Genomic DNA, 27,408 nt, shown 5'->3' on the forward strand with positions numbered 1-27,408 from the left:
TCAGGAGACCTTAGTGAAACCAGTCTGCACAATAGACGAGCTTTGGAAGAAGATTAGAAAAGTCACGGACCCCGAATACAGAAGTGACAGGAAAGAAGACGCTTGTGTGCAATGCGCCTACATATACATACAAGCGACGATTTATCTCTAACCCAATTTTAGAGCCGAAGGCACTAACATACACATTTTATTTTGCGAGTGTAATTTGAATACCCCTACTTGTACGCAGCGTAAGGCTACAAGGAATCCCTTTTCTTTGGAAACTGTCAAATCTAGCTAAGCCCCATTTTCTCCAGCTCTCCCAGAGCTGGGGTTACCCAGTGTGGCTCTCCCCATCTCTCCCCCTCCCCTTTCCAGACAGTCAACACTTCAAGCACAACTCCAACAGTCAAGTGAGTCAAACCCTGAGCGTGCAAACGCCTCTCACATGGTTCTGTGCAGATTTCCTGAAATGGGAAAGTGGCATTTCAGCGGGCAGGGGATTGATTTCACGCAGCAACTGTATGTTGTACAAATAAAGTGAGGGCCAGGGGCTAATTGTTTAAAGACACAGAGGACACCTCCTGTCCTCTGGGGGATGGGTGTTATGTCGGATTCTCTCTTCTTTTAAAAAAACCCCGTTTTTAAGAACGCATAAAGCCTCCTGTTGTTACTGTCAGCCCTTTTTCAAACCGCACGTTTGTATGCTTGCTGCAAACATCGGCCCCCGCGTATTTATTCGTTATTCTTCAAAACCTCTCGGTCTGTTCTGAAGGAGCTGAAGCCCAGCGCCAGTTCTGCGCAGCAGCTGTCAGAATAGAATGATCTCTGCAGTTCGGTGGGTCTGAGTCCAGATTACAAGCCAATGTCTCAGGCACTAGTCCTGCAATCTGCGGCCTCAGCTTGTCTGGGGTCTCTCCTGTCCTCCAGCACCTTGGCTCAGCTGTAGCAGCTCCCACGTGGTGCTACATCTTCCTCTGGAGCGGCTAGGAGATGGCTCTTTGCGCGTCGCCGGTGATGTATAGGAAGGAGCAGCTCGAACTTGACCCAAGAACGAGTTTTAAAGGGCCGCACACCCAGACAAGCCTAGTGTTCCACCGACGGCTTTCTTTGCTGATGAGTGAGAGGCAAAGAGGAAAAGGAAAAGGGGGTGGAAAGAGCAAAGGAGTCTGGAAATAGAGGCTGAGGGGGGAAGAGGAGATGGGGCAAAGGAGGGAAGGGAAAGACACAAGTGGAGATTAACAGTAGGGAGCGGGCTAAGAAGTGCTCGGTAAACAACAATGGGATTTGCGAGACCTAGGCACTTTGCTCAGTCAGCACCGCCGGACTCCCCCGCAGAGCCGCGCGCCCCATGTATTGAGCTCCGGGCGCTGCTTTGGGGCTGACTCAGCCCCGCGAGGCTGTCCGAATGGGCCCCGGAGCGGAGTAATTCCTGTAGGCCTCCCTCCCCAGCAACTACAGCCACCTCCTTCCATCCCTGTGCAGAAATGTGTGTGTGTGGAGGGGGGGGGGGTCGCGCGCCTTGGCTCCCATCGCCCAGGCAGAGGCGTGCGGGCCAGGCAGGCGTGACACTGGGAGCGCAGCTAGCGGGGCAGGCGGAGAGCACCTGGCTGCGGAGCTGAGAGGCGCCAGAGGAGCAGCCAACAGGAAGCGCAGGGGCTGGGGGGAGGGGAGAGGCCCTTTCAAAGGTTACCGTGCTCAGGACAGTCAGCCGAGGCGCTCGCTCGCCTCCCTTCACTGACAGGACTCTGGGCAGGGGACGCCAGTGAAGCTGCGCAGGGCAGCCAGTGCTGCTCGCTACGGCTCCGCTGTCCCTTCTGCGCCTGGGAGGGACAGGGGGAGGGGGGGGAAGTGCGAGCGCCTGGAGAGGAGCGGGGCTATATAGCCCCACTCCCCTGGGGGACGAGGGGCAGGCGTGTGGCAAGCTCACAGCCTCTCACCGCGGGGTTTGGCCGAGGCTGCTCACACGGAAACTTCTCTCTGCGGCTTAGGACAATGGGCACAAAACACTCCTGCGACTCCCTCGTCCAGAAGGTCTGAGGAGACCGTCCCAATAGCCCCCCCCCCATCACGGGGGCTCCGACCCTGCACTCGCCTCGTTGCCGAAGCAGCTGCTGCGAATGCTGGCCCTTTGCGACCAGTGTTGTAAGTAGTCCTTTCGCTATACACAAGTCTTCCTCGTGAGGCGGTATTAACTCTTTCCGCAAGAGGGAGGGGGAGAAAGACCCTCGGGCATTGTATTTTTCATGGGTGAGACTTGGGGGGACGTGAGAGGAGCGCGCGGAAATGCAAAGGAAAATAACTGGTGCTGCTTTTAACTTATTTCCCGCCTCCCTTTGCAGGCGTGTAAAGCGGGACACCTTGAGACGCGATATCGATTGCTGTATAGTTAATAACGAACACTTTTTCCTGCCTAGGGATCGTGAGATTGTTCGAAATAATCCTTTTTAGGGCGTCCGGTAAAGGGCGGAGGGGAGACCGGGAGCACGGTGACACTCAAGTTGTGAGTTGTTAGCTGATGGAGTTGTAACGGTGATATCTGAATTGGCAGGGAAATGGTTAACCGCGAGTGGACATTTCAGGGACAATTACCTGGTTCAAGAGAGGCAAACAAGTGGGGTGGAGGAGGTATGCCATGTGAACCGGCTGATACCATCCTATGCAGGATACAAACTCATTTGTTGCTCATTAGATGCCTGGCACTCCGGGGCCAGAAACAGGTAAAATAAGATCTGGCGGCGTCCTCCGCCCCATGCATTAGGCAATCCATGACTTTTGCAAAAGGGAAAGCGAGCCAAAGTATTGTTTAAGAGACTCGGATTGTTTGTGCCTTTTGTCCGCTCTCCGAGCTAGCTAAGGAGACCCGGCGCCAGGCGTTCCCCAGTTCTGGTGTTACCTTTGAAATTAAATAAATGAAAATACCTTGCAATGGCCAATCTGGGCTCCAACGCTTGGTTGCGGGATTGCACAGTCGGCACTAGTGGTAGGGGCAGGAAAGCGTTCCCAACAGTCAGAGGAACTCCAGGCAGCCGCAGCAGCAACCAGGGGAGAAAGCTGCGCAGGTAACTCCGAGCCGCCCAGGTAGGTGCAGCTGAGACTAGACTAACTAGCCGCCTTCAAGTTTCTACGCAACTTTTGCGCTCTCAGTGTGCGGAATATTGGGCTCTGGAAAACTGAAACGCTCGCTCTAGCCGGACACTGCCCAGCTTCCCCCTCGCTTGTTTGCCGACAGCTGCGTTCGCTTCACGCTGCACAAACCCCTCTGCCGTTGTGTGCATCTGTCGCAGAGCGTATTCTCGCAGCAGGTAGCTCCCAGCAGCTAGGGGCTGGAAAGCCATGTGGGGAGGAAGCGGAATTCTGTACAATGCAAACGCTCGCGGGCCAAGCCGAGCTCGGAAACGGCACAGGGCGAGGGTGATTTTATCTTTCCATCCTTCCCTCTCACCCTCTGCCCTCTTCTAATCGCGCGGTTTGCCGCAGGGTCCGATCCCCGGCCCTGTCAAATCTCCCGCCCCTTCTCCCCGCGCCCTACAAAGGCAGACCCTCAAAACTCAGTCGCTCAGCGGGGGAAGCTCCATTCTGCAGTCCCGCAACAAACGCGACGACCGAAAGCTGGGCGCCTCTAAAAGGAACTGGGGGGACTGAGCCAAAGCCCGCGGGGCCAGGAAGAAATCACCAAAGCGAGATTTTAACATACCCCCTCCCTCCCCGCGGAGACACAGTGGCTTTTGCCTTACCCACCTGGAAGGGGGGTCGCAGGTATCCTTTGGATAAATCTGGTGGGGATCTCTTCTCACGGAACTGCAAGTCCAACGAAAGAGCCAACGCTGGCTCCTTGCATCTTTCCTTCAGTTTGGCTCCTGCAGGAAAGGCCTCTCCTCGTCCCACCCCAGCCGCTCCTAGCTAGGCCCCTCTTGTCTGTAAGCCCCGGGAAAGTCCTTGGTTTGGGAGCTTTGTAGCAGCGGCTCCGTGAGACACATGAAGCACGAACGCATCACCTGTCATTCCTCAGTCCAGGCTCCAGCCCCTGACCTGCAGTTAAGGCTCCCTCTCAACCAGGCCAGAGGCCTGCTGTCTGCAGGCCCTAGTGAGGCCGAAAAGAATGGCAGGGACTCTGCAATGTTCTTGGCAGCGTCTTCCCTCCACAGCCCCGGAAAAGCTGGGGGGCCGAGATAAGCTATTAGGGCATGGGCATTTTCCCCTGAGATCTCACACCTCAGCCCTGCAGGCCATGCGGGGGGCTCGCTCTGTATAGCTAAGGGCCGGTTCTCTTATCTTGCGAATTCCCTAGTTCCCCAGTAAAAGGCGGACAATCCCTTAAGGGTCACCTTCGGCCCTAAGCCTCATCGGCGGTTTCCGCCGGACAGAACCTGAAGGCTTTCGGTGGCAGGTCAGAGGAGGCCGAGTGGAAAGTCTGAGGGGCGCGTGTCGCTGTCCAGTTCTGTCACTGTTCTTTACCCGGCCGCTGGGAAATTGTCCCGGGAGCTCTGTTATTTGGATCTAGACACTCGGGTTTATGTAGGGACATGTGGAGGGTGAACTCGGGAACGTTTCGCTTGCCACAAGCCCATGCATTGCGGTTGGCAAGTAGCCGGCCCGAGTGAAAGTATCCCACTTGCAGAGAGGTTTATGACTCCTTAACCTCCAGGGCATTGCTAAACACAGAGGCTTTCTCCTCCATTTCTTATGGTGTTTTATTACTTCCTGGGGCAGTGCGGATTTCAGGGTAATCCGGTGCAAACGGCTGGCAAGTAACGGAGGTAGCTTGCTCCTGTGTGTAGACGCGGCGTGCCTGGTTGAGTAGCTGTTCATTTCACACGGAGTTTTAGGGCTCATCCGTATTAGGGCATTTTCAGTGGAGTGGAAGGGGAAAAGAGCTGTGTTCTGTAAATCGCCTACTAGCAATTGGCATCTTCTCTGAAAATTCCTCTCTCCCCACGACCATCGGCTGATTATTTTAAAGCGAAAAGTTTCTTAGAAAACCTGCGACTGAAATAGTTTACAAGACGGGGGTTTACAAGACGCCGCCAGTTTCTAAGTGAAACCTCTTTAGGCAAAGCTTCCACCGGCATAGTAAAACGTCCGACTAAGCGGAGTTGGACCCAGTCCTTAGAGTGCATAAAACAGAGCGCTCTGAAATTAGATTACACAAAGTAAGAGAGAAGATTGCTAGGAAACAGAGTGGTGTCAGGATCCTTTCTGTAAAGTTCAGAGAAGTTTATAATGCGAGAGGGCGAAATCCTAATAAGTAGACCTTACGTTAGCGCAAATATCAGAGACATCGAAGTAGACAAATAAGAGAGGAAAAGATAGAGATAAAAGGCAACATTACGGCCCTGTGAATTGCTTTTTCTTTAAAAAAAAACACAGCTGGGTAATAGGATTTGGCGGATTTTTTGTTTCTGGGTTTGGGTTTTTTCCCCCCCTCGCACCTGGGAGATATTTTTCACTTAGCGATTTTTCGTCTGGGTCATAAAATGGGATGCCTGTAAATTCAGCTCCATTAAAATGGACCTTTAACGGGGACGGAATAGGTTTCTAGGCAATGTTTTCCCCTCCACCCCATCTAATTGGAATCCTGTTAGAACAAACAGTCTAGGAAGATTTTTTTTTTCGTTGTCACCCCCAAAGATTTTACTGTCGGCGTTTTTAAGGTAATTTTCAGAAAAATCTGTGCAGATAATCTCCAAAAGATACAAGGAGTGTCGCGTGTTCTTTCCTCTCTCCCTGGCTCAGTTATTAGCCTGGGACTGATAAACTGCGGGTTGAAATAAAAAGTACATTAATAATACTTAATACAACATAATGCCTCATGCCTTTAGCGGGAAACCAGAGGGCAAATGTGTGCCAGGATTCTAGACTTCTCTCTGCTCCTACTCTACCACATCCAAATATAATATTCCAATAGGAGACTCCAGCCCCGCAGGCTATATGCAGGGCGATTATTGGTAAACCCAGTCCACCACTAGCGCTTCCTCTATATTGGTGGGGCTATGCCTTCTCTACTGAGTCTCTGCATCTTCCAGTTACACTGCTGGGGCGATCATTCAGAAGGCGTGAAGATTTGGGGGATGTTGTTTTGGGGGCTATGAAAGAGGGCTTTGTGACTTTCAGCATTGCGCCCCGGGGTCTCATTTGGGGCTCGCCTCTGGAAGCAACAGGACAGGACTTCGGTTGCTGTCATCAATTTGCAGCCAGAGGTGCGCTGTTGACGCTTTCGTGTCCAATGCTCTCTAATGAGGGGTGTGTTTGTGGAGGAGACAGCTAAGTAAGTTTTGTTTTCCTGGCGTTATCCTATGGGCTGATATAGTTGGAGTGAGGATCACATTGCACATATGTTGTGTCTGTTATAGCAATGAAAGGCGACACTGTCTCCCAGCTTGGCCTTACAACGTTGCATTTGCTAGAGGTGAAACCCTTTCAAGGATAACTTTGCACGTGACTGCCAATTAAGCAAATGTATCTATCTGGCTATCTAAATCAATAGTATGAATAAATTCGAAGATCATTGTATTATGGAGTTATCTGTTTGTAAAGTCCTGTTTTAACTGCGGCTTCTTTCCCCTCTGACAGGCTCTCCTTATAAAAAAATCAAGCTGGTACCGTGGTACATGAGGCAGGTCCATCGCACAACCATTTTTTCAAAATGTTAAAATATGTCTCAACCAAGTTTTTAAATCAACACATTATATGTTAAAGAACCACCCACAATCGCACGTTTGTTTCTGCGTGGCGGAGGGGAAATGAAATAAAACACAGATAAAGGCGAGGATTATTTATTAGTCTTGATCATTATTAATAATGATAATATAGTGTGTACTACACTTACAGCTTGATAAGACTCGCCGGGTTGGCGAGGCGATTTTGGTTTTGGTGGGGGGGGTTCGCTGTTGTTTGTTTTTTGCAACCCATAAGAAAGCTGCTGCTCATTATGAACTGTTGCTGCGTGTAGTATTGTTGTTATGCAAAAGGCTGCCCGTCCGTGCTGGAGTGTGCCCGCGGACGATGATCATAATGAACACAACAGGGAGGAAGAAGTTCCGAATTGTTCTTGCCCCGGTTATGAGGAGCCTGCTGGAGCAAGCAGAGTGTCAAACCTCCCCTCGGTGGGGCCGATTAGCTGCTCTATTAGTGAGCGGAGGGGGGACCGCTCTACCGGACATCCGCAGTGACGTTCCGCTTTTCTTCTTTCCCCCTGCTCCCTCCAGACTGGGCGTCGTGATTGACAGGGGTCCATTTAAATACAACCTGCCCCTACCCCACCCCGCCGCGTGCGCGCAGCCTTGTCTCCCAGCCAGTGCCGGGCAGGCGGGGATCCCTCCCAAGCCTTTTGACAGACTACCCCGCCGCCGCTCCTCCAGGCCAGTGCACCAGGCTTTCATGTGACATCAGCCAGCCACTGCCTGGGGGAGGGCGCCTTTAAGAGAGCCACTTTCCCTGCCGCGAGCAGGAGGGGGAGGAAGAGAGGCGAGAAATAAATCAATAAATCTCCGAGGGGAAAGCGGGGAGAAGCTGCGGGACGCAGCAGATTTCGCCCCGGAGCCGCGCCTCGGCGGGGCCCGATCCGCCTCTGCTGCAGCAGGGACTCGGAGCGCAGAAGGGGGCCGCCCAGAGCACTTCCTCCGGCTTCCTTCCTTGGCCCCCCCTTGGAGGCGGCGCAGCGAGCTTGGCGGCGCACGGTGCCTGGCTGGATGGTGTGGTAGCGGGGGGAGCCTTTGGCGAGGCCAGAGGGTGGGGGAGGCTGCTGCATCGGTCTCCCCTATGGACGAGAACAGCCCTCTGTCTCCCAAGGCAAATGCTTTCAGTATCGCCTCTCTGATTTCAGTCGCCGCCGAACACGCAGGGAAGGCAGCGCTGCAGGAGCCCAGCTGTGGCCTTCGCAAGCACTTCAGCTCCGGCTCCCACCCCCAGAGGATGCATTTCAGCACCGTCACCAGAGACATGGAAGGTAAGTGCAGCCCGGACCTCGGGGCAGGACCAATTCACCTTGCACCTGGGGCAGTGCGTATCAGAGCCCGAGAGCTTAGAAGTCAAAGCCCCACTGGAGCGGGATGGAGCAAATGTTGGGGGTACAGTATTCTCGAGGAATTGCTTCTCAGCGGTTGTACCGGGCTTTTGTTTGTCATGGCAATGGGGAAAGGTGGTTGTGCAGGAATTCCCTGCCACGGCTGCGTTAAAACCTTCACAAAATATTACAGCCGGTACAGGAAAGTGCATAACTGGGGGGTAAGCAGCAATTCCTCGTGACTGCAGGGACCAGCCCTGCACTATACAGAGTAAATCATAATCTCAACACAAGGAAAATACCGAGAGAAACAGAGGGGGAAAAGCTCCGAGGCCTTGTCAAAGATCTCGGTTGTTTTAATGGAGTTTTGAAGGCGAAGAGATTTTATCAGACAACCCAGAGAGCGGGTGTGTGAAAGCAACAGACCCGCAATTAAAACAAGGTTGTGCCCATAGAGCAGTTCTTCAGAACGATCGTGTCACCCTCCTCTTTTAAAATGATATTTCCTCCCGCGCTTGCTTTTTAAAAACACAACGCTCTCAGTGTGGGATCGTTCTGTGCTCCCAATGGCTCGCGAAACTCTTCGTTTTACCCAGCTCCATTTAGACCAGTGGGTTTCAGCTCCTATTCCGCAGACTCCTGGCGGTTCTCAGACAATGGTCTAAGATTTCCAAAGGGGTTTGCATCTCTTGTCCAAATGGCTCAGAGATCAGCAAACGAAAAGGGGGTAAAAATCACCCTCGATTGACAGGCCACTGACGCATCCTCTAGAAATCCTCTTGCTTTTTCAACTGTAAATAGGTTGACTGGGCTTTTTTTTTTTAAATCCTCCTTGTGAATGTGTCTAGGGGAGGATATTAACCAACGAAACACACATCCAGAGAGACCAGAGTGCCCCAAAAAGTATTTCAGCCCAGCTGCAGATTATGCAAAGCAAATAATGTTGTATGGACAATTCCCCAAGCCGGGACTAGCAGTTGTGCAGACACTCTCCACTGGCCTGGATTTGCTTTATTCCAGTGTCTGTTGGCTGGGGGATGGATGGAGATGGCCGCACTGGGCGCCTGTAGCCTGTTTACTAGTGGAGGGTCCTGTGGACGATGCCTATTTTTTTTCCTTTGGCTCGGGACTAAAAAATGGGTGTCAGGCGGGCTGTTCCAAAGGCTCACTCCTCTGTCAATCAGCTCGTCGGGGCTCCCGTCCCTAGGCGAGGAAAGCCTCATTACCTGCGGCGCCTTATCTAAACAGAGGAGAACCGGTTCTGCGGCGAGGGGAGGCCCTCTGTAGAGATAAGCCGGGCTCTGCAGCGCAGCGACTCCTGGCAGCCAGCGGGCGCAGCCTGCCCGGGGGAGCCGCGAGCCAGCCAGCTTCCCAAGGGGGGGAGGCGGGGCTGGGCCGAGGGAGGGCACCCCGGGGAGCGCAGTGAAGACGCGCAGAGCAGGGGAAGCGGGGAGCCGGAGAGCAGAGCAGGGGAAGCGGGGAGCCGGAGCCGAGCCCTGACCGCCTGTTTTTGGAATGATTTCAGCCATCTCCAGCCCCTGGCTCACCCAGCTGTCCCATTTTTGCGATGTTGCAGCTTTCACGGCCAACAGCTTGAGCAGTCTGAACGCCTCCGGCGGCTACCACCTCTCCCCTTCCCCGGGGGACCCCTACGGCCAGTCCGAGCCGCACTACGAGCCCTGCTCGGCCCAGCAGCACCCGCACCAGCACGGCTACCCGTTCGGGGGCGGCCCGGCCTCGGGTCCCAACCCGCCGCCGCCCGGCCCGGAGCCACCCGAGAGCGGCAGCTCGGCTGCCGCTGGCTGCTCCTCCGCGACCAAAGCGCCGGTGAAGAAGAACCCCAAAGTGGCCAACGTGAGCGTGCAGCTGGAGATGAAGGCGTTGTGGGACGAATTCAACCAGCTGGGTACCGAAATGATCGTCACCAAGGCCGGCAGGTCAGTGGCGCCTCCCCGCTGCTCGGGGCCGGGGCAGGCCGGGCCGGGGAGGGAGTTTCCCCCCCGGTGCCAGAGCGAGCTGCTTTGAAAACACAAGCTCAGTCTGGGGAAGTGAGGCCATTGTCTCAGTGCCTCTCCCCGCACCCGCGCACCCTGGGGCCTAGGATCCCAGGGGGTATCCCCGCAAATTCGGAGAGGGGGGCGGCCAGGTGGCAGCGGAGTCCCTCTCCTGTGCCCCAGAGGCACCCAGCCAGCCCTGGAGCCGGCTGGAAGAGGGGAGCGTTGTCTGCCCAACGAACCCTGCTTCCACCCACCCTAGGGCTTCCTCTGCCTTTTTATGATCGGTTTTACGAGGGCAGGAAAATACTTTTTTTTACGGCGCGCTGAAAGTAGCGTAAGGTTTACGGGCCTGCCAGCGGGAGCTCTCTAGGTGTGACCGCGACATAATCGGTAGCGTTTCGTGCGCTGCGCGGAGTTCTGTGGGATTCCTGTTAGGTCACTCTCTGGCCCGGGCTGCGGGACCGTAACCCTCACTCATCATGCTTCATACATTTTCCTGCTGCATTTCATAGCAATGGAGGGCAGCAGTTAGAGCCGCCTTCTCAGGGATTCTCGTGAAAACTTAGCGGACAAAGCTGCAGCTATTTATCTGCTTCCTTCAGAAGAAAATAGAGTGTTTAAAAATCCACTGAAAAGGATTTAAGGCATTTGACCCCTGCACTCCTTTAGCTGCAGAATCGGCAATTTTCTTGTGGAGCGCAGGGTTTGGATGGTGTGTGAAAGAACGTACAGTAACCCGTATTAAAAGTGGTGCATTAAAATGTCTCCATCTCCCTCAGCACCCCTCGGATTCGATTCCAGAATAGGAAAGTGTAGGTTTAAGAAAAAAAATGTTGAATCTTCAATTTAAAAGGCTGATTCCTGTGACAAAGTCAGTACGATTAAAATTGCCGTTGACTCTCAAACGCCAGATTTAAAAACAGATTTATTTCTAGAGGACCCTGTTCTTTACGAACAAGATTTAACGGGATCCGTTTAATGCCCACCTCTGGTCAAAAATATTCATGGAACAGAAGTGGATCTAATTTGATGTTTGAGAGCATTCTCGAAGCGATTATCGATAACAGCTTTTCTACACCTCGCAGTTCATTCCGCATTGCCTTATGGACTCCACAGATTACTAACATTCAGAATATGAATTAAAGGGCCCAAACCAATGTGCCTTGTCCCAGTAAATCTTCTAGCATTTGTAGCGCGTAGTTTACCAGATTGAGGAGGGCCGGATCGGCTCCATCAATGTAAGCCCAAAAAGGCAGTACACCAGTTACCATAAAGCTTCTTCGACGAAACGAACAAAGGAAGCGAACGTTATATCGCGTTAAAAGGGAAAGCTATATGCTCCAGCTAATTAAACAGCTACCTGGGGAGGAGGGAGCAGGATTATGACTGTGCCTGTTAATTAGACGCCATTTAACTGTGATCTCAGGTGAAATAGCTAAACTGACCCTGAGTATGGTTCTGCTATGAGCCCCTGCAGGAGAAGCAACGTTTTGGGTTTTTTTAGAGCATTTGAAAGCGAATAAAGAGGATCAATACATCGACACGTTCATTACAATGTGTTCTCCTGGTCCCTTGTAAGACAAAACCCTGGGGCTGTGTGTGCGAACACCTTTTAGTGACACTCCGTGCGGCCTTTTTACATTGTCTCTGATGGGCAAACAGGGACTTTAGAGCAATCGGAGTTTGTACTTGCGATTTGTATTGTGTTGACTGACTTCTCCGATAGTTAATAAAGTTGTAGATCCTATCACTCTGCAATATCTGGCGAATGGCACCTTATAACTTCATCTTTAAAAGGCCGCAAAATCCAACAAATAATTCCCCATGTTCTTAGAAGTGTTATGAACAATGCCCCGAGAAACGATTTCAGAATCCTTTTAGCGCCCAGTAAGCCTCGCTTTTGCTTCCTGCCCGAGAGGGGCCCGATGTCTCTGGTTGATTTTAAGAGTTATGAAGGGGAGTGTTTCCTAAACTTCTGTACCTCAGAAAGAGAGCTGGGTAGCTCAGGTTTGTTTCACTGCATCGATATGGCTACAGTGCGGAGAACCGTGGGAGGAATTTAAAAATCAGAGGCCTAGATGCTTGTTCGCATTTAGACAAGGCATTTCCCAGCGCCGCCCTGTACCATAAACGTCAGACCTTATCCGGATTATGCTTCTTAGCGACTCGGGTTTGGATTGAACTAGTCCTTCCTAGTGGAGATTTCTTCCCACCTTGTTGCGCCCTCTAACCTGTTACTAAGGCTTGTGCCTTTTACTTCCCTAAATGCTTTAGTGTCACTGTTATCCTCCAGCCACTGACTACAAATCACATCGGAGTCTTTTTTAAGGGACAAGGCCATTTTAGCTATCAGATAAGCCTTCCTGGAAAACAGACCTGAGGTGTCCTTTTGATTTTACATATGAGGGTGGGATGGGGTGGGGATACGGGGGTGAGAGTGGGAGAAATCTGAATTGTGGAACTATGAATAACTCAGATATTTTGACTTTATGAACAACCAGTGGTCCTGGGGCACCTTGTGAAATAACTTTATAGGTGCCGAAATGATAATAAAATAAGGATTAGGTTTAAATGGCGATACGGTTAGCTAAACGAGCAAGAGGTACAAAACTGGTGTTAAAATAAAACATGCACACGAATGTGAAAGGCAGACTCCAACTGCTGATTCCAACTGCGCTCTATTAATGGTCTCATTTATTTTCACGGTTGCCTGTGTTGGCCTTCAGTGTTTTTTTAGCTGGGGTTTATCAAGCTAAATTGTTTGTTTAAAGCTTCATTTAAAAAAAGAAACACTGGAGTTAAGGTTAATAGGGTTTAAATCTTCTAAATCGAGGGCGGTTTCAGTGTCCGCGCTGATTTGCTAAAACAAATCAGTAATGTATGAAAATATTGTGCTTTCCGTAGGAGCTGGTATGACTTTAACAACAAAAATCATCACAGTTGGCTTCTTAACTGGCTTGCTACCTCCCGTTGGCTTCTGTGTTTTCACGGAGGCGTATGTCATTTCAGGTTGTTTAGAATGAGCACCAGTAATTGCTACCAAAGCGTTTGGGCTCTGAGACGGACTAATATTTACTACAGTATTGTACTATAATGGAAATAGGTATAACTTGTATTGCCAGCGAGTTCCAAGGCTTGTTCTATGAAGGCAAGGCAAACGAGCTAAGTTTCTTGGACAATCTCCTTACTATGTGTAGATAGTTTCATTTTCCCCCTCGAGCTTCAGTATGAATGCATTTCAAGGCCGGTGGGTTAAAGTTCCCTTGCACGCCCTTTCTGCATACCCCCACACTCGTTGCTCGCCTTGCAAAAAAATCAAACAAACAAACCTCAGCAGATCCAAAAGCAGACCGAAGCTTTGGGGTAAACAGCGACAGAGCGGCCCCCAGCCCTCAGCGTTGGCTCTAAATGGAACAGAGACTATTGTGCGTACTTGTTCCCGTGGAATGGGGTGGGGGGAGAGTTGCTATTTCATTTCATTAGCTCATCTGGTCTCCAACAGCGTGGATTGTTGGTTTTGTGTGTGTGGGTCGAGATGCCCAAGCAGAACGAGTCCCTTCCTGGTGTCACTCGAGGGAGGAAACTGCGGAAGAAAGAACCACAGAATCCCCTCTCCAATTTCCCCCCTTCGCGTTCGCCCGGCAGTGGCAGGGAGCGCCCGCTTAGCTGCGTCTATTTCACCGTTTGTTCTCGAAAGCGTCAAGAGGCTGAGACCAAATTTCCTCAAACGCTCTGTTCCCCCCGCTCCCGCGTACACACCCACGCGTTCAGTCGCTCGCTCTCTCTGGCCCGGTCCATGAGGTTTTGGTGCAGCGGGGATGGAACGTCAGAAATGACCCTGGGCAACTCACCTCTCATCCCACTAGCCTTGTGTACAAAATTAAGGAACCCAGAGGGCTTCACGTGCCTTTCTTTGCCATTGTTCAAGCCACAGTCAAGCTAGTCACGGAGAGGAGACCGGGATGCGGACCCCTCAGCTCAGACACAAGCTCACACTCTCTTGCTCTTCGCTCCTGCTTTAACTTGGGAGCCGAGCAAAGTGGGCGTGAAAAGGTAGAAATGCCTGGTGCGTTTCAGAGAGAAGTGGCAACCCGGGAGTCTCCCGATTCCTAACAATAGCAGAGGGGCATTGGTAACCTTTGAAGTGTGAGAATGAGTTGGGGGTCTACACCCTTATATGGACCTCCACGGATTTCCTCTCTTGGATTTGAAGTGGACTGGCTTTGGTTTGCCGGCTTATTTTGTAGCTTTCGGGGGTTCCTTTTTTTTCTGCAACGCAAGCTTGAGAGATGCAGTTCTGTCCGAAGGACTCGGGAAGGGAGTTTGAAAACACACAAATGGCTCACAAAGTCGCCCACAAACTTTTATATTCAACCCAAAGTTTTATGTGCAAGTTCGCAGAGAGATTTCCCCTGGGAGCGCTGCTAGAAAGTCCTCGCACCCAAGCCCCGAGAACTACCGGACATTTGCGCGCAGCCCTGCAGGAAAACAAAGGAGCGCCCTGCATAGTGCACTAGTTGGGGGGAGCGGGGAAACACACTGCCAAATGGCAGGGCGAGTCACCCCTCGCTCTCGCACTGTGGAAATGGGGGAGATACCGACAGCGCCACCCAGAGAGACGCTCGGTCTGCCCGCCAGCCTGGCGCATCCCTGATTCTCCCTCTCCCTCCAGAATAACATCATCTCGTTATTAAAACACAGCAGCTTTGTGTTAGTGTCAACGAGCCGTGCTCACCCGTCGAGGGTTTTTCGACTGAACCTAACTTCTCGGCCGTCCCAGGCTCTCTCACGTCCCTCGGCGACTTCTTATACGACTTAGGCAATATACCATCAGTGTACAATCACTAGGCTAACTTCATGCATGTCCTAAGGGCTGATCTTGGTGGGTCAGTTTGGGGGAAGCTGTTCGGGATCGGACCCTGATGTCTTTTCCAAGACCGAGCTGGAACCTCCCCCCAAAGAGCTGTTGCACTTTCCGCGTTACCACGATGTGTTTCCAGTCCCCAAGAGTATACAAGTTGGATCTGTAAAGTCCTCCAGTTCTCCCAGGGCAGGGATGGATATATTGCCCCTAAATCACACGACGCCCCAGCCTAGTCGGAGTTGTGCTCCGCCGCTCTCCCGCCAGAAAGGCGAGGCTAGAACGCAGCTAAGTGTAAGCTCCCAGTCCCGCAGGCTCAGAGCTGGCGCTTGTTCTGACACACGCGTTGTGGTTTTTCTCTCCTGCCCTAGGCGCATGTTTCCCACCTTCCAGGTGAAGATATTTGGAATGGACCCGATGGCTGATTACATGTTGTTAATGGATTTTGTACCCGTGGACGACAAAAGATACCGGCAAGTAGAATAAGCTTTTCTTTGGGTCCTCTAGGCAGGACTGCGATGGGGAGCCGAGGGAGAGAGACGCACTGACATTTTATTTCCCGGAGTCAGTGCCCAACGCAGCAAGTCGGAGACTTTCCCCTGATTTCAGCGGGCTTTGGATCAGGCTGTGATTTTGAAGGGCAAAAGGAAGGAAAGCAGAAGCAGGATGGTTCCCCCTCCTCTCCCGGCCTTATTCTGAAACCCAGGAGCTCTATTGTGAAACGCATGACGGTGACTTTTGTCCACTCCGCGAACATGCTGAGTGAGAGAATTTTTTAATTGAAACGTATTTGAACCGGGGGTTTAAAATCTACTCCTAGTATTTCATACAGCTCATAAATTAAGCTTGGTTACAGTTACATGTGTGCTTGGACTTCATGCACAACAGCCTGGGAGTAATTCCCACAGGAAAAAAGGTTTAATATTTAATTTAAAAAATAGATTGGGTCTAGATTGGCTTCTTCATTTAAAAAACTATTTCCTTGTCCAGCAATGGATCCACACTTTCCCCCTTCCCTTCAGCTCCCCTTTATATCTATCTTTCAAACCTCCATGTTCCGTGACTAAACCACACGAATAGAAGGTTAAAATCTAGTGAACTAGATAGTATTTCAAACGCTCGATTTGTTATTTTGAATGAGGTATGGCTTCCTTATTTCAAGGAAGGATCCCTCCAAATCCCACACGTGCTGGGTGTTTATGTTTTAAAGTACTATACCTGGTTTTTAATAAAAAGATGTCACTCCATTTTGTAATTAGCTCTGGGATCAGCCAGCCAGATTCTGTGTGATTGGCTGGAAATTCCAGTTTAGGAGCGATTTCGAATTTTTGATGGTGTAACTGAGAGCAGCAGTTGGCCGAGCAAGTAAAACATTCCCTCATCTTAACACCATATTCTTCAGGTACAAACACAGTCAAAACATAGACACTACTGGGTAAGAGAAAAATCTCTTTAATCCATGATTATGAAACTTTTACTTATGTCTGGCAAAAACACTCGAAATTCTCATATTTTTAAAAAGTGATGACAGTTATGTCGGGAAGCCATTTCGATCTTCTAGATCAGGCTAACTGATGACTGTAACATAGTTTTCTCAGCCCAATAATTATAGACCAGAGATTTTAGGAGGGAAAGTGTTTGTAGAATTTACTATATATATAAATGTACCTGTAGTTTCCACGTAGTAGAATCAGAAGGTACTTTTTAAGAATCAAATTTCTTATTTTCACGTCCTATAAAGAACCCAGCAGACTACTTAGCCTAGCTTTTGGGAGGTGATTGACACTATACAGCAAGGACAGGGTCATTGTTTTGTGTGCACGTTAATCTCCGAGACTAGTTTTCTTTATGATTCAGTGAAAAGAGCTTGTATTGTCCAAGCCTGAGGCCATTTTGGAAAATCACCAACAAAACCAACTGCATATTTCTCCAAATTCTTTCTGTTTTCAGTGAGAACATAGGAGGGGGACCTAGGAAATAGGCTACTCACAAATCAATTATGCGATTTGATTTGTAACACCTTTAATATGAAGACAGCGAAAGGCGCATTAATACATTTCGCTTCAGATCAGGACGCCTAAAAGCCAGTGAGCATTTGAATCTCAGCGTCGAATATATAAATATTTAGACAGATATCCAAATTTTCAGGGCGTTACAGAAATGTTTACTTGTCAGGGGAAATGGGATATATAACATCCAATTGAGAATATCTTTTTTTAATGTAAGATTTCTGCTCAACTCCAATGGTGTCTAATTCCCTCCTATACAGACACTGGCTTGTAAAGTAAACACATGCATAGGAGATCTCTCTGTTTTTACTGTTGAACATAGAGTTTGAAAGACTGAAGCAAGGTTGCTACACTCTGTTACTGCTATTAAACTGCTCATAAATCCCCACTTTTAAAGCCAGAAGGTAACTTTGTAAAGAGTTTCCTCACACTTTTTTATAGTATGTGTTCGGTAGCATTTCTGGCTGCCGTCCCAAATAAGTGCGGGTAGCTATACATTTTCCTGTCACGCAGATTTTTCCTTTTGGCGAATTCCACCAGAAAACCAAAGAAAACATTTTGTTTGTTAACAAATCTGGTGCTTTACCACTGGCTAGACATGGGAGGCCACACCACTTTATGAGTGGAGAAACGCTCTTTCTGCTAGGCATGCTTCCCGGCTCGATGTAAGTGTGTAAACTGCACTTTCCATGCCCAGAGCAGCCCGGAAGTTTTATAGGGAATCCACTGATAAAGACACACTTAGCGCAAATATTAGAATGTAACTTCTGATCCGGTTTCGCAGGCTGAGTAGCCAGTGGTTCCACTACTCACTGCATAGGTCATTATCCAATACCAGTAGGAGTCTTAGCATCTGCCATTAACTAATTAGACCTCTCATTCGACCTGATCCTCTACCACTGAAGGCAATGAACATTTTAATAGAGACTTGGATAAGAGCAGGATCCGACCTCGTGTTTTATTCCCATGGCATAGATGGGAAAGACTTGGCCTGGTAGCTAGTCAGGGGCAGAATTCGGATTAAACTCTGGCTTCTCAGACTCGTGTTTAACCTATCACGAGTGTCACTGACATGGCTTTGCCTCTCCTTTGCAGATATGCCTTCCACAGCTCCTCCTGGCTGGTGGCCGGCAAAGCTGACCCTGCTACCCCAGGCAGAGTTCATTATCACCCAGACTCTCCAGCTAAAGGGGCCCAATGGATGAAACAAATAGTATCTTTCGATAAACTGAAGCTGACCAACAATTTATTGGATGACAATGGGCACGTAAGTGTTAGGGAGGGAAACCAACTGGGGCCCTGAAAGGGGAGGAAAATGGCACATGAATCACGTGAATGTTGCCTGGCACACATCAGAAGAACCCCTATGGCACATATGTAACAGGAATGAGATCTGGTGTCAAAGAAGACAGCGATAGAGCGAGAAAAGATCAGGCACTGTTGGATCGGGCCCTTCCAAGAGCATTTCATCCGCACTGGTCCCACTCCAAACGTCCACACAATTGAGGAGTTCTGGGGCACCTGAAGGACTAACCCATTTATTGGAGCCTAAGCTTTTGCGGGCAAAACCCCACTTGGTCAGATGCATTGTTTTTCCTCACCAAACCTTGTACCACTTCCACTGACTTCAACGCGTAGGAATTGTCATGGGAATTGACTACAGTTGGGAATAATGAGTGTATAAGGCAAACAGGCTGGAGTCTAGGGTTAACTAAACATTGGTGGCTTTTGATAATCACATGACCCTCTTTTCCTCTCTCGGGCATGGCCAAAGGTTTTCTGCATATTTCCTTTTAGTCCGGTGTTCCCAACAAGCCCAGGTACATGTCCCACCCCACTTTATGACTAATAGTGGATCGTAAGGGCTTGCAGCAACTCTCCTCTCTGTTCCCTGCACAACTGTCTGGCCTGCAATGAGGTCCCCCCTTTAAAGACCGGAGAACCGTTCTCAGACTGGAGTCCCTTCCGCCCCGCGCAGTGTCTTTTTGGAGCGCATGTGCCTCGATAGGCCGTGCAGAGCAATGTGTGGAGCGTTTGGCTGCAAATCCTCATGCAGTAATCACTCCTTAATTAACCCTAATTAATCCGGTGCATCGAACGTCGACCCTATTGCGCCTCTGCGGAAAACACGCGCCCCTCTGCCAGTCTCCCCCCCCCCCCGCCCAAGAGCCCATTTCTGGCGCAGGGGAGGGGGGCTATAATACAAGTAGCGGGGTGCTCGCCTCTCAACGCTCTGCCTGGAGTAGAATGAATCAACTATTATCTCCTTGCTCGTTTTATCATTCAGATCATTTTGAACTCCATGCACAGATACCAACCTCGTTTTCATGTGGTCTACGTGGACCCCAGAAAAGACAGCGAAAAGTATGCAGAGGAGAACTTTAAAACCTTTGTGTTCGAGGAGACCCGCTTCACCGCAGTGACCGCCTATCAGAATCACAGGGTGAGGATCTGGAGTTTATTACTGAGACACAAGCCCTCCAATACTTCATTTATCAAAACTTTTCCCTTGATGGATGGAGAGCCGGGAAGGGGAGGGAGTAAGGGATATTAATTCGGAGCAGTCAATGCTTAAAAGCCAATGGACACTTCATTGGTATACAAATAAATAGACTGGAATAGGGAAAGGTCTTTAGCTTCTAGGAACTGGCTATTCACCTTTCCGCCTGGTCTCTAAAAATCGAGTGATTTTACTAAATACAGTTTTGAAGCAACTTACTGCAAAAAAAACTTAAATAACAATGAATTATGCCAGATCTGCAAAGCTCAGATTTCGTTTCTAATCAGAGAGCTGACAGTCTTGGTTTAAGCACTTTTTCATCAAATTGTTTAAAACGCCACTGGCAGAGTAATATTGGGACTTTTGTTTTTTACTTGGCTGTCTATCACGATTATACAAATAAGAGCATTATAAAAAGGAACACGCCACACCGCCTCCCCCGCCCCCAAGCAACAGTTCCAGTGAGCATTTCGGATTCTGTAAGAACACAAAAAGTATGTTCGTTAAGTCTATAGCAACTGTGAAGCAAGAGCCCTTTGGAGGTCACAGCCACTCTTGGAACGGGGATTGCTAGAAGATATACTTTATCATTTTCGCCAGGGAATCGTTATACATCTCATATCACCATGTATAATAAAGATTAAGGAGGGTTTCAGGGGAAAATACAACACTATGCTATAGGCTTAGTTAAGGGGAGAAGGGGTAAGTATGTATGACCTGATCCGGTTGAAATAACTAAGCATTTAGTGGGAAAACAAGTAAGACATTAATAACAAAGATATAATCATAACAAAGCAAACATAGACGTTACTTTCCATTGCTTTAGGTGGATCCAGAGTCAATTTAATATATGACATGTCAGGCTAAAACATACTTTTGTCTGGAATTATAATCTATAACATTTAAATATACAGTTTTATTATTTAAACGGCCATCTGAGTGATTTATAATTGGAGGGAAGCGAAATTGCTGTTTGTATTAGAAACACACTTTCCACCTTAATCATTAATGTACTCGTGTGTACAAGCAGTCAAGATATTAAATTATTTTATAGTCGCCCCAAAGCCTCTTGGAAGAGAAAACCCTAGGTTACCTAAGAGAGAAAGGAGACAAGCGTCTGAAGTGCAAACCATTGGAACTTGATCCAAAACTCGCTGAAGCCAGTTTCGCTGCATTTTGGAATAGGCCTCAGGTCGCTTTGGGGGTAGAGCAGAGCCACCTCCTGAGCGGCGGCTACTGTGCTTCCCTGAAGCAGTTTGCCGTCCTTTTCTGCATCGCTGAAGATTCCTCCACGTCTGGGGCCTTGAGATGCCGAACTGCGGTTTTTAAGAGTCGGTCTCTGAATCTCCATTCGAGTTGTGGAAAGCATCTGGAGAGATGTTCTCCTGCTCCTCCTATCCATCTGCTAAACCCATTCCTTGACTTTTCCCGGAATCTGATAGCTCAAGGAGTCCTGCTCTGAAACTACATTGCTGCATTCGGAGGAAGCTGCAGGAGCTCAGAGTTGCAATTTTAACTCCATAGAAAACTTCCTCAAACCCAGAGGGACATCATTACCTATGTAAACCCGAGACCCGGGCTAGATGGGAAACTACACCCTTCCCGCTGCGAAATGTCACTCAAAATTTGTTTGGACAAATCTGCTATTTTTACTTCTCTGCATTTGCCATCCTGGTCTGTTCGTTAGGAACACATGACTACTAGAATGTATTTGGGTAGCGGTAACTCCAGTCGCTTTTAAAAATAACATTAATTTCACATAAAACGTGGAGCGAATGATATTTATAAATAGAATTTCAAATTCAGTCTTTTCCAATATTATTATCGAAGTCTGAGAATTCCACACCTCTTGTTCTCTCTCTAGCTCTTGGGTCTTATATGACCTCTTATTTTGTTGTCTTTTATTTGATTCTTTCTATCTTTTTATTAGCACCGTTATTCCCAGGAAGCAAAAGGTGTAGATCCCATCTTCGGAAATTGTCTCAAGCTTTAAAAATAAGCACATTTACACGGATGAAAATAAAATCCACAATTATTATTTGGACAACATCCAAACTCCACATAGTCAAAGACGTCTGGGCTGGGAGCTGGGTGCTGTGCCTTTAAGGGGCTCCCCCATCGTTCCCAAGTTGGCATTTGCCTGATGGCTCAGGACAGCTGCTCTTTCTCTCCTGCTTTCTATCAGTTTGACCTCTAAGGCTGGAACTGTCACTGAGGGGCTTAAAGTTTGTTTTTCAACCCATTCCGGAAACTCACAATCACATACTTTATCCGTGGATTTGCTTAAATATAGAAAATGTCCTGGCTTCTCCCTGGCGAATTAAATAAATACATAAGTATGATTTATCCAGTGATTTGTCTTAGCTGCTCTGGTGGTGACCCATATAATGTGGCATTTTTTTTACAAGTGCATTTACACAGTTTTAGCAGCAGACTCAGGCTACCTCTCCCTTCGCCTTGAACTCGTATTAGATGGCATACAATTCTGCATTTTCAAGCAGAGGGAAACCACATGTCTGTATCCCAAAGCAAAGAGAGCTCTCAAACCTGCTGGTGCCTATAATTCTCCAAGAGGAACCAGGATTGCACATACTCCTTGCGCCCCTATTCCCCATTATTCTGGCTGAAACTTGGTTGATTTCTGTCCCAGAAGTCAGTTTAACTGAGTAGGCAAGCATTCTTTAATCTGAAATATCTGCAAATGCTACTAAAGTCCTTCCACCTTCCCACCTTTCAGATCACACAACTCAAGATTGCCAGCAACCCCTTTGCTAAAGGATTCAGAGACTGTGATCCAGAAGACTGGTAAGTCTGATGTCCTTTACTAACCACATTGAGACCCCGTCCCCATTCAGCAAGTAGCTTAAGCATCTGCTTAGCCCCAAGCACCTGAGTAGCCCAATTGACTCCAGTGGGATGGGAAGAAGTCCCACTTGCATACTGGAGTTATTAATAGGGCCATGTTAGTCAGAGCAAAGCAATTCCCCTAACGTGTAGGCAGTGCCCTTTAGACTGAAACAATCAGAGTGCTGTGTTATGCTTTTCTTCCTGTTCCAGGCCCAGGAATCACAGACCAGGGGCCCTTCCTCTCATGAGTGCTTTTGCCAGGTCCAGGAATCCAGTAACTTCCCCTGCACATCAGAACGGAACAGAAAAAGGTGAGCTTCCTTCATCTTTCCAGACTTACCTGCACTTTCCATTTACATAGAAACACAAACATCCTGAATATTTTCTTACTGGTGTTACCAGTAATTAATCAAAATCAAGGGGCTGAAACATTTCATTTATCTTTTGCCATTTATACTGGGGTGTTGTTTGGGTAGTTTTGGCTGTTGTTTATTTCCACCAATATGGGCTCTAAAATAGCACAGGTTAATTTGTATTGTTGTTTACAGTCAGTTTCATTTTGATTTTTTCTTGCAGAAGTCAGAAAAGGAATGCTTAAATTCAAATTATTTTGACACATAAAAACATTGCTACTAATAACTGGATTATATATTTTCCCCCAAAGTGTTATCTTTTTCTTTTAAAACAAAACATGCATTTTGGGACTCATCTAGTCTTCAAAAGTATTTCTTAAACACCAGTCACTGTAGTAACTGAGTGTGCTATTTAAGCTACCTGACACCAGCCTTTCCCTACAAGTTAGATATTTCACCCAGAAGACTGGGGCTGCCTCTCCCTATTTGCTTCTACTTCTAACTTTCTTCTACTCTGCATTTTGACAAAATGTTTGCTTTACAGACAGAGGCATACCCATAGTCCCATATATCCTAAAGATGCTTCTTTGCATGCATTGCTCTTTTGAAAAAGCAACTCGGTTCTATTTTCTGTGTAGATCCCACAATATTCAGAAGCTGTATTTAATCTACTGCATGGCTTAAGCATGCACACTGGGAACTTTTCATTGAATTTTTCCCCCTCCATTACACAGAGTAAACAACTGCAAAGACAACCAGGGGCCTTTCTCCCAGCACACTCCAGGCCTATTAAAATAAAGAGAAGTCTGTATTTGTTTAGTGTTACACAATTGCAAAAATTTCAAGCGTGTACAAACTTGTCAGTCAATTTAGCTCTATTTATCACAGTCAGAATGTATTGTCCCAGGAGCACAGATTTCTGCTGAACACAATGTTTAAACACTTCATTTAAAAATCATTGCTCCCCTCAGCTCTTTTCCCTGTGTTTTCTCGTCCCCCCCCTCCTTTTTTAACATTGTCTTTGCAGTGAAATGAATTGAAGGCTCTCCTTTTTAAAAGTGAATATAGTGTTTAATTGAAAAGCTTACATGGGTAGAAGGAGAAAGATTTTTCCAAGCTTCCCTGTTTGTGATTGTTGGAGATCCAGGTTAAAAAAGACACTCATCAGACCCCATTATGCTAACTTCACCCCCCACTGATTCCACAGTGGGAATACTCACAGACAGAAGTATTTTCAGTATGAGTTAGGGTGACAGCATTTGACCCCTGTAAGGGCTGAAAGTGCTACGGAGAAGTCCTACAGTGCTGCAGCAAGGTTCCTGTGACTGCTACGGTTTGGACTTGCACTGCACAATACTGCAGTCATTTTTAACTGAGGGAATTAAATAATGTAACTTCCATTCTGTGCTCCCTCCCACTCCCCCCCCCCCCCCGCCATTTCAACATAATTTGGGCATCTGCTGAAGTCCCTGGAAGTCTGTGACACTCTTGGGCTGAAATCTGCTCTACTTCCCCTTCATTCCAAGGGAGACTCTTTTCTTTCTGGGAACCTTGGGATTCATTTCAAGGCAGTTCTTTTTACCATGAACACTTTTCTACAAGGACCGTTTCCATGCGACAGGAGCGTGTGTGAGCAATATTCCTCATTTAAGAGCAGCCTTGTGTTTTGAGGGTGACTGAATGCCCAGATACTCATGATTTTCTGTGTCCGTGGAATGTGTTGGGTAGAGCTCGGTTCAGTGCCTAAGAACAACTCCGGAAGTAAGAGCTGATTGTATAGACTTACGGGGAAGGAAGAGAGGCGTGAGTGTCTGGAGGAGCTTCCATGGCGGGCAGTGGGGTCTGGGGCGACGTGCGCGTGGGGGAGTGCGTTTAGGGTCAAGGGGACTCTCCCTATGGCTTGGCGAAGGTGGTAGAGTCCTCGGCTGGGTCTGGGGAAGCCATCTGGCACTGACAGAGGTGCAGGGAGGGTGCTGGGATCCGTGGTTAAAGGATAGGGTCAATGTGGGGAGACACTCCGGGTGAGAGCGAAGGGCATGATTGGATAATGGACTAGGAGCGGGTCTCAGTGGCTCTCGGGGAGAGCGGCGGGGGGGGGGGGGGGAGAGAGGCTGGCTGGGAATGGGGCTCAGTAGCTCCGATGCTGGGCGGGGGCTGGCTGGGAGCAGACCTCAGTGGCTCTGGGTCCGGGCGGGGGGCTGGCTGGGTGGGGGGGCTCAGTGGCTATGGGTCAGGGCGGGGGCTGGCTGGGAGCAGACCTCAGTGGCTATGGGTCAGGGCGGGGGGCTGGCTGGGTGGGGGGCTCAGTGGCTCTGGGGCAGGGAGGGGGGTTGGCGGGGAGGGGGCTCAGTGGGTCTCGGAGCGGGCTAGGTGTGAGTGTGTCAGTGGCTGGAGGAGCATCTCGGGGCGGGCGCCGGGGCCCATGGCCAGGCGGTAACCGGCTGCCCCGCCCGCTCGGTGTTGCAGACGCTGCGGAGAGCCGGCGGGAGTACGAGCGGGAAGCGGTCAGCGGGACCCCTCTCCACGCCGACCCCGCGCACCAGCAGCTCATGTCTCGGGTGCTGAGCCCGGCCCTGCCAGTCCCCGGCGCGGGGGGGCTCGTCCCGCTCAGCAGCACCCCCGGGAGCCGGCCCAGCCCCCCGCACCACGAACTGCGGCTGGAACCGCCCGCCTCGGAGCCGCTGCACCACCACCCCTACAAGTACCCGGCGGCGGCCTACGACCACTACCTGGGAGCGAAGAGCCGGCCCGCGCCCTACCCCCTGCCCAGCATCCGGGGCCACGGCTACCACCACCACCACCACATGGGCCCGCCGGCGGCCAACTTGTACTCCGCGGCGGGCGCGCCACCCAGCTACGACTACGGGCCGCGGTAACGCCCGCCTTGGCCGCTCCCTGCACGGCGTGCGCCCCTTCGCCCGGCTGCCCACAGGACTCCCGCGGCTCGCTGCCCCCTAGCGCCGCCCGGAGCGCTCTTCCCACCCGCCCTGTGGCTTGCTGGAGAGAACAGCCGGGTCCACGCCGCAGCTACGCCGGCAGGGGCCCCGGCCCTCTCGGCTTTGCTCCAGCAACTAAGCCCTAGGGGGCACTTCCCGCTCATGTGCAACCACGATCCCGCCCCATCGCACGAAGGGCTTCCACGCCCGGTCACTCTCCTCCCAAGGTCCCCGTTCCGGGCCGATGTCAGCGGGAAAATGACTCACCCGAGGCCCCTGTAAAGAAACCTTTCCTGGGGGGGGATCATGTTCACAAGGTATCGTGTGCTTCTTAGCTGGCACCTGCAGCCTCTGGACCTGATTCTTCTCCTATTGAGATCAACCTAAGTGTTCTGACTTACTGAACGGGAGAAAAAAACAACAACCTGGGGCTCCCTCGGCTTTAGTCCTTCTTCCTCTCCCCACTGAGCGATTAGCCATGGAGGGAGGGCTTAAGGTAAGGGAAGGATTTTGTGTTGCCAGGTGACCTTCAGCTAAGTTCTTCCCGGTGCCCATCTCTTCATGATTGATGAAACTGTAGGGGGCAACTTTATAGGCAAGCAACTGTTTGGGGCCCTGTGCTTTAAAATTTAGCCTAAGGTCAAGAACAGTGCCACAGGTTTTTATTTTCCCTAACAAGTGACATTAAGGTCATTAAAATATATAGAAAAAAAGTTTGGTCCGTATTTTCATAGGGATCGTGATTGCGTATGATGAGAATACCACCAAAGCAACCCTATCTCGATACCTTGCCTGGTGATTTCTTGGTTCTTTAATATTCTCTACTGGCCCTTGCCTTTTAGAGGATTTCCCCCCTCCCCCCCAACATGCCTTTTAGGGGTTGGCCCTTAAAATTTGCAGTCTCACGGTGGCCATTTTGCAACTGGCCTCTTGTTGAATGCCCTTTCTTGCATAGGGGAAGTGCCTTTATGTAATTCCGTCAGGTTGCTTTTCTCGTGGTGATGGTCCACAACCCAAAATTGAGCTTCTGGAATATGTCTCCAGACTACAGTGTGTTCTTGCTTGGTGCTCACCAACTGTCAGGCCAGTTCTGTATTTCAGAGTCGGATTTAACAGTTAATTGCCCATGTGAGTTTATAAGCAGCAACCTCCTCCTGAAGCATTTGCAATGCTTCTTCTACCTTGCAAATTCCACAGTGTTCTTCTGGTATCTTTTTGAAAGGGGATTCCTTACCTTGTGAAAGTGACAAGTGTTAAGATCAATGCAAGGTCTATCCAGTCTTCAGCAAGTGGCTCAATTAAGAAGAGATATGGGCAGATGTGAATAGTTTCTGTAACTTTTACCATTACAAAAATCTGGATCGATTGTGAAGATTTGGCAAGAAACATGTTTTTATTTGACATTTGCAGTGAATTGTGAAATTTTGTGTCCCACTACAACATCATAACTGTTCTAAAAAAGGCTGATGTGAAATAGACTTGTGCATATTATTAGACAGCTGGAAACTGCTATGTGAGATACTGCCTGTTGCTTTGTCGCTGTTATTTCAAAGTTTTCACTATGATTTGTTACCTGGACATTGATTAGTGCCAAAGCTTTTGTTTAATGAAGTTGTTATATTTATTTTTTTCTTTCAGAGACTATACAAACGTTTTTGGTTTTGTTTTCTTAATAGTTGCAGTGTAAGAAAAAGACAAGACAACCAAAGAGTCATATCTGCAAACAGTGTAGATACTTGCAGATATTTATGGATACATGTAGATAAATCTTATTATAGTTAAATTGGAAAAAAAACCATTGGACGGTGACATTTATAAATGGTTTTCCTTCTTTTTGTGTGTGTGGGTGTGTTTGGTCAGTTTGTATTCTGAAATCAAAACATCTCTCTCATCCGAAGTAAGGTAACTTTGAAAAAGAAAG

The 27,408-nt window shown here is 49.2% G+C and overlaps 1 protein-coding gene across 10 annotated transcripts; it reads left to right on the forward strand.

The window, feature by feature from the left end:
• Positions 1-1,679: 1,679 nt before the first annotated feature.
• TBX1 (T-box transcription factor 1) lies at positions 1,680-27,320 on the forward strand. 10 transcript variants are annotated; one of them, XM_075898298.2, is made up of 9 exons: positions 1,680-2,124; positions 7,805-7,927; positions 9,561-9,921; positions 15,214-15,315; positions 17,947-18,118; positions 19,139-19,294; positions 22,089-22,156; positions 22,409-22,509; positions 25,018-27,320. In XM_075898298.2, exons 1-9 carry the CDS (start codon positions 2,100-2,102, stop codon positions 25,425-25,427), a joined length of 1,518 nt encoding a protein of 505 aa, XP_075754413.1. In that variant the 5' UTR covers positions 1,680-2,099; the 3' UTR covers positions 25,428-27,320. The 10 variants fall into 10 exon arrangements, with proteins under 10 accessions (XP_075754413.1, XP_075754411.1, XP_075754416.1 ...); XM_075898296.2 differs by having other exon boundaries at positions 1,684-2,124; positions 9,510-9,921; XM_075898301.2 differs by lacking the exon at positions 1,680-2,124 and adding an exon at positions 2,822-3,060.
• The last annotated feature ends 88 nt before the right edge of the window (positions 27,321-27,408 follow it).

This window comes from Pelodiscus sinensis, chromosome Z (genome assembly GCF_052426305.1).
Source record: "Pelodiscus sinensis isolate ZL-2025 chromosome Z, ASM5242630v1, whole genome shotgun sequence".
Taxonomy (NCBI): domain Eukaryota; kingdom Metazoa; phylum Chordata; order Testudines; family Trionychidae; genus Pelodiscus; species Pelodiscus sinensis.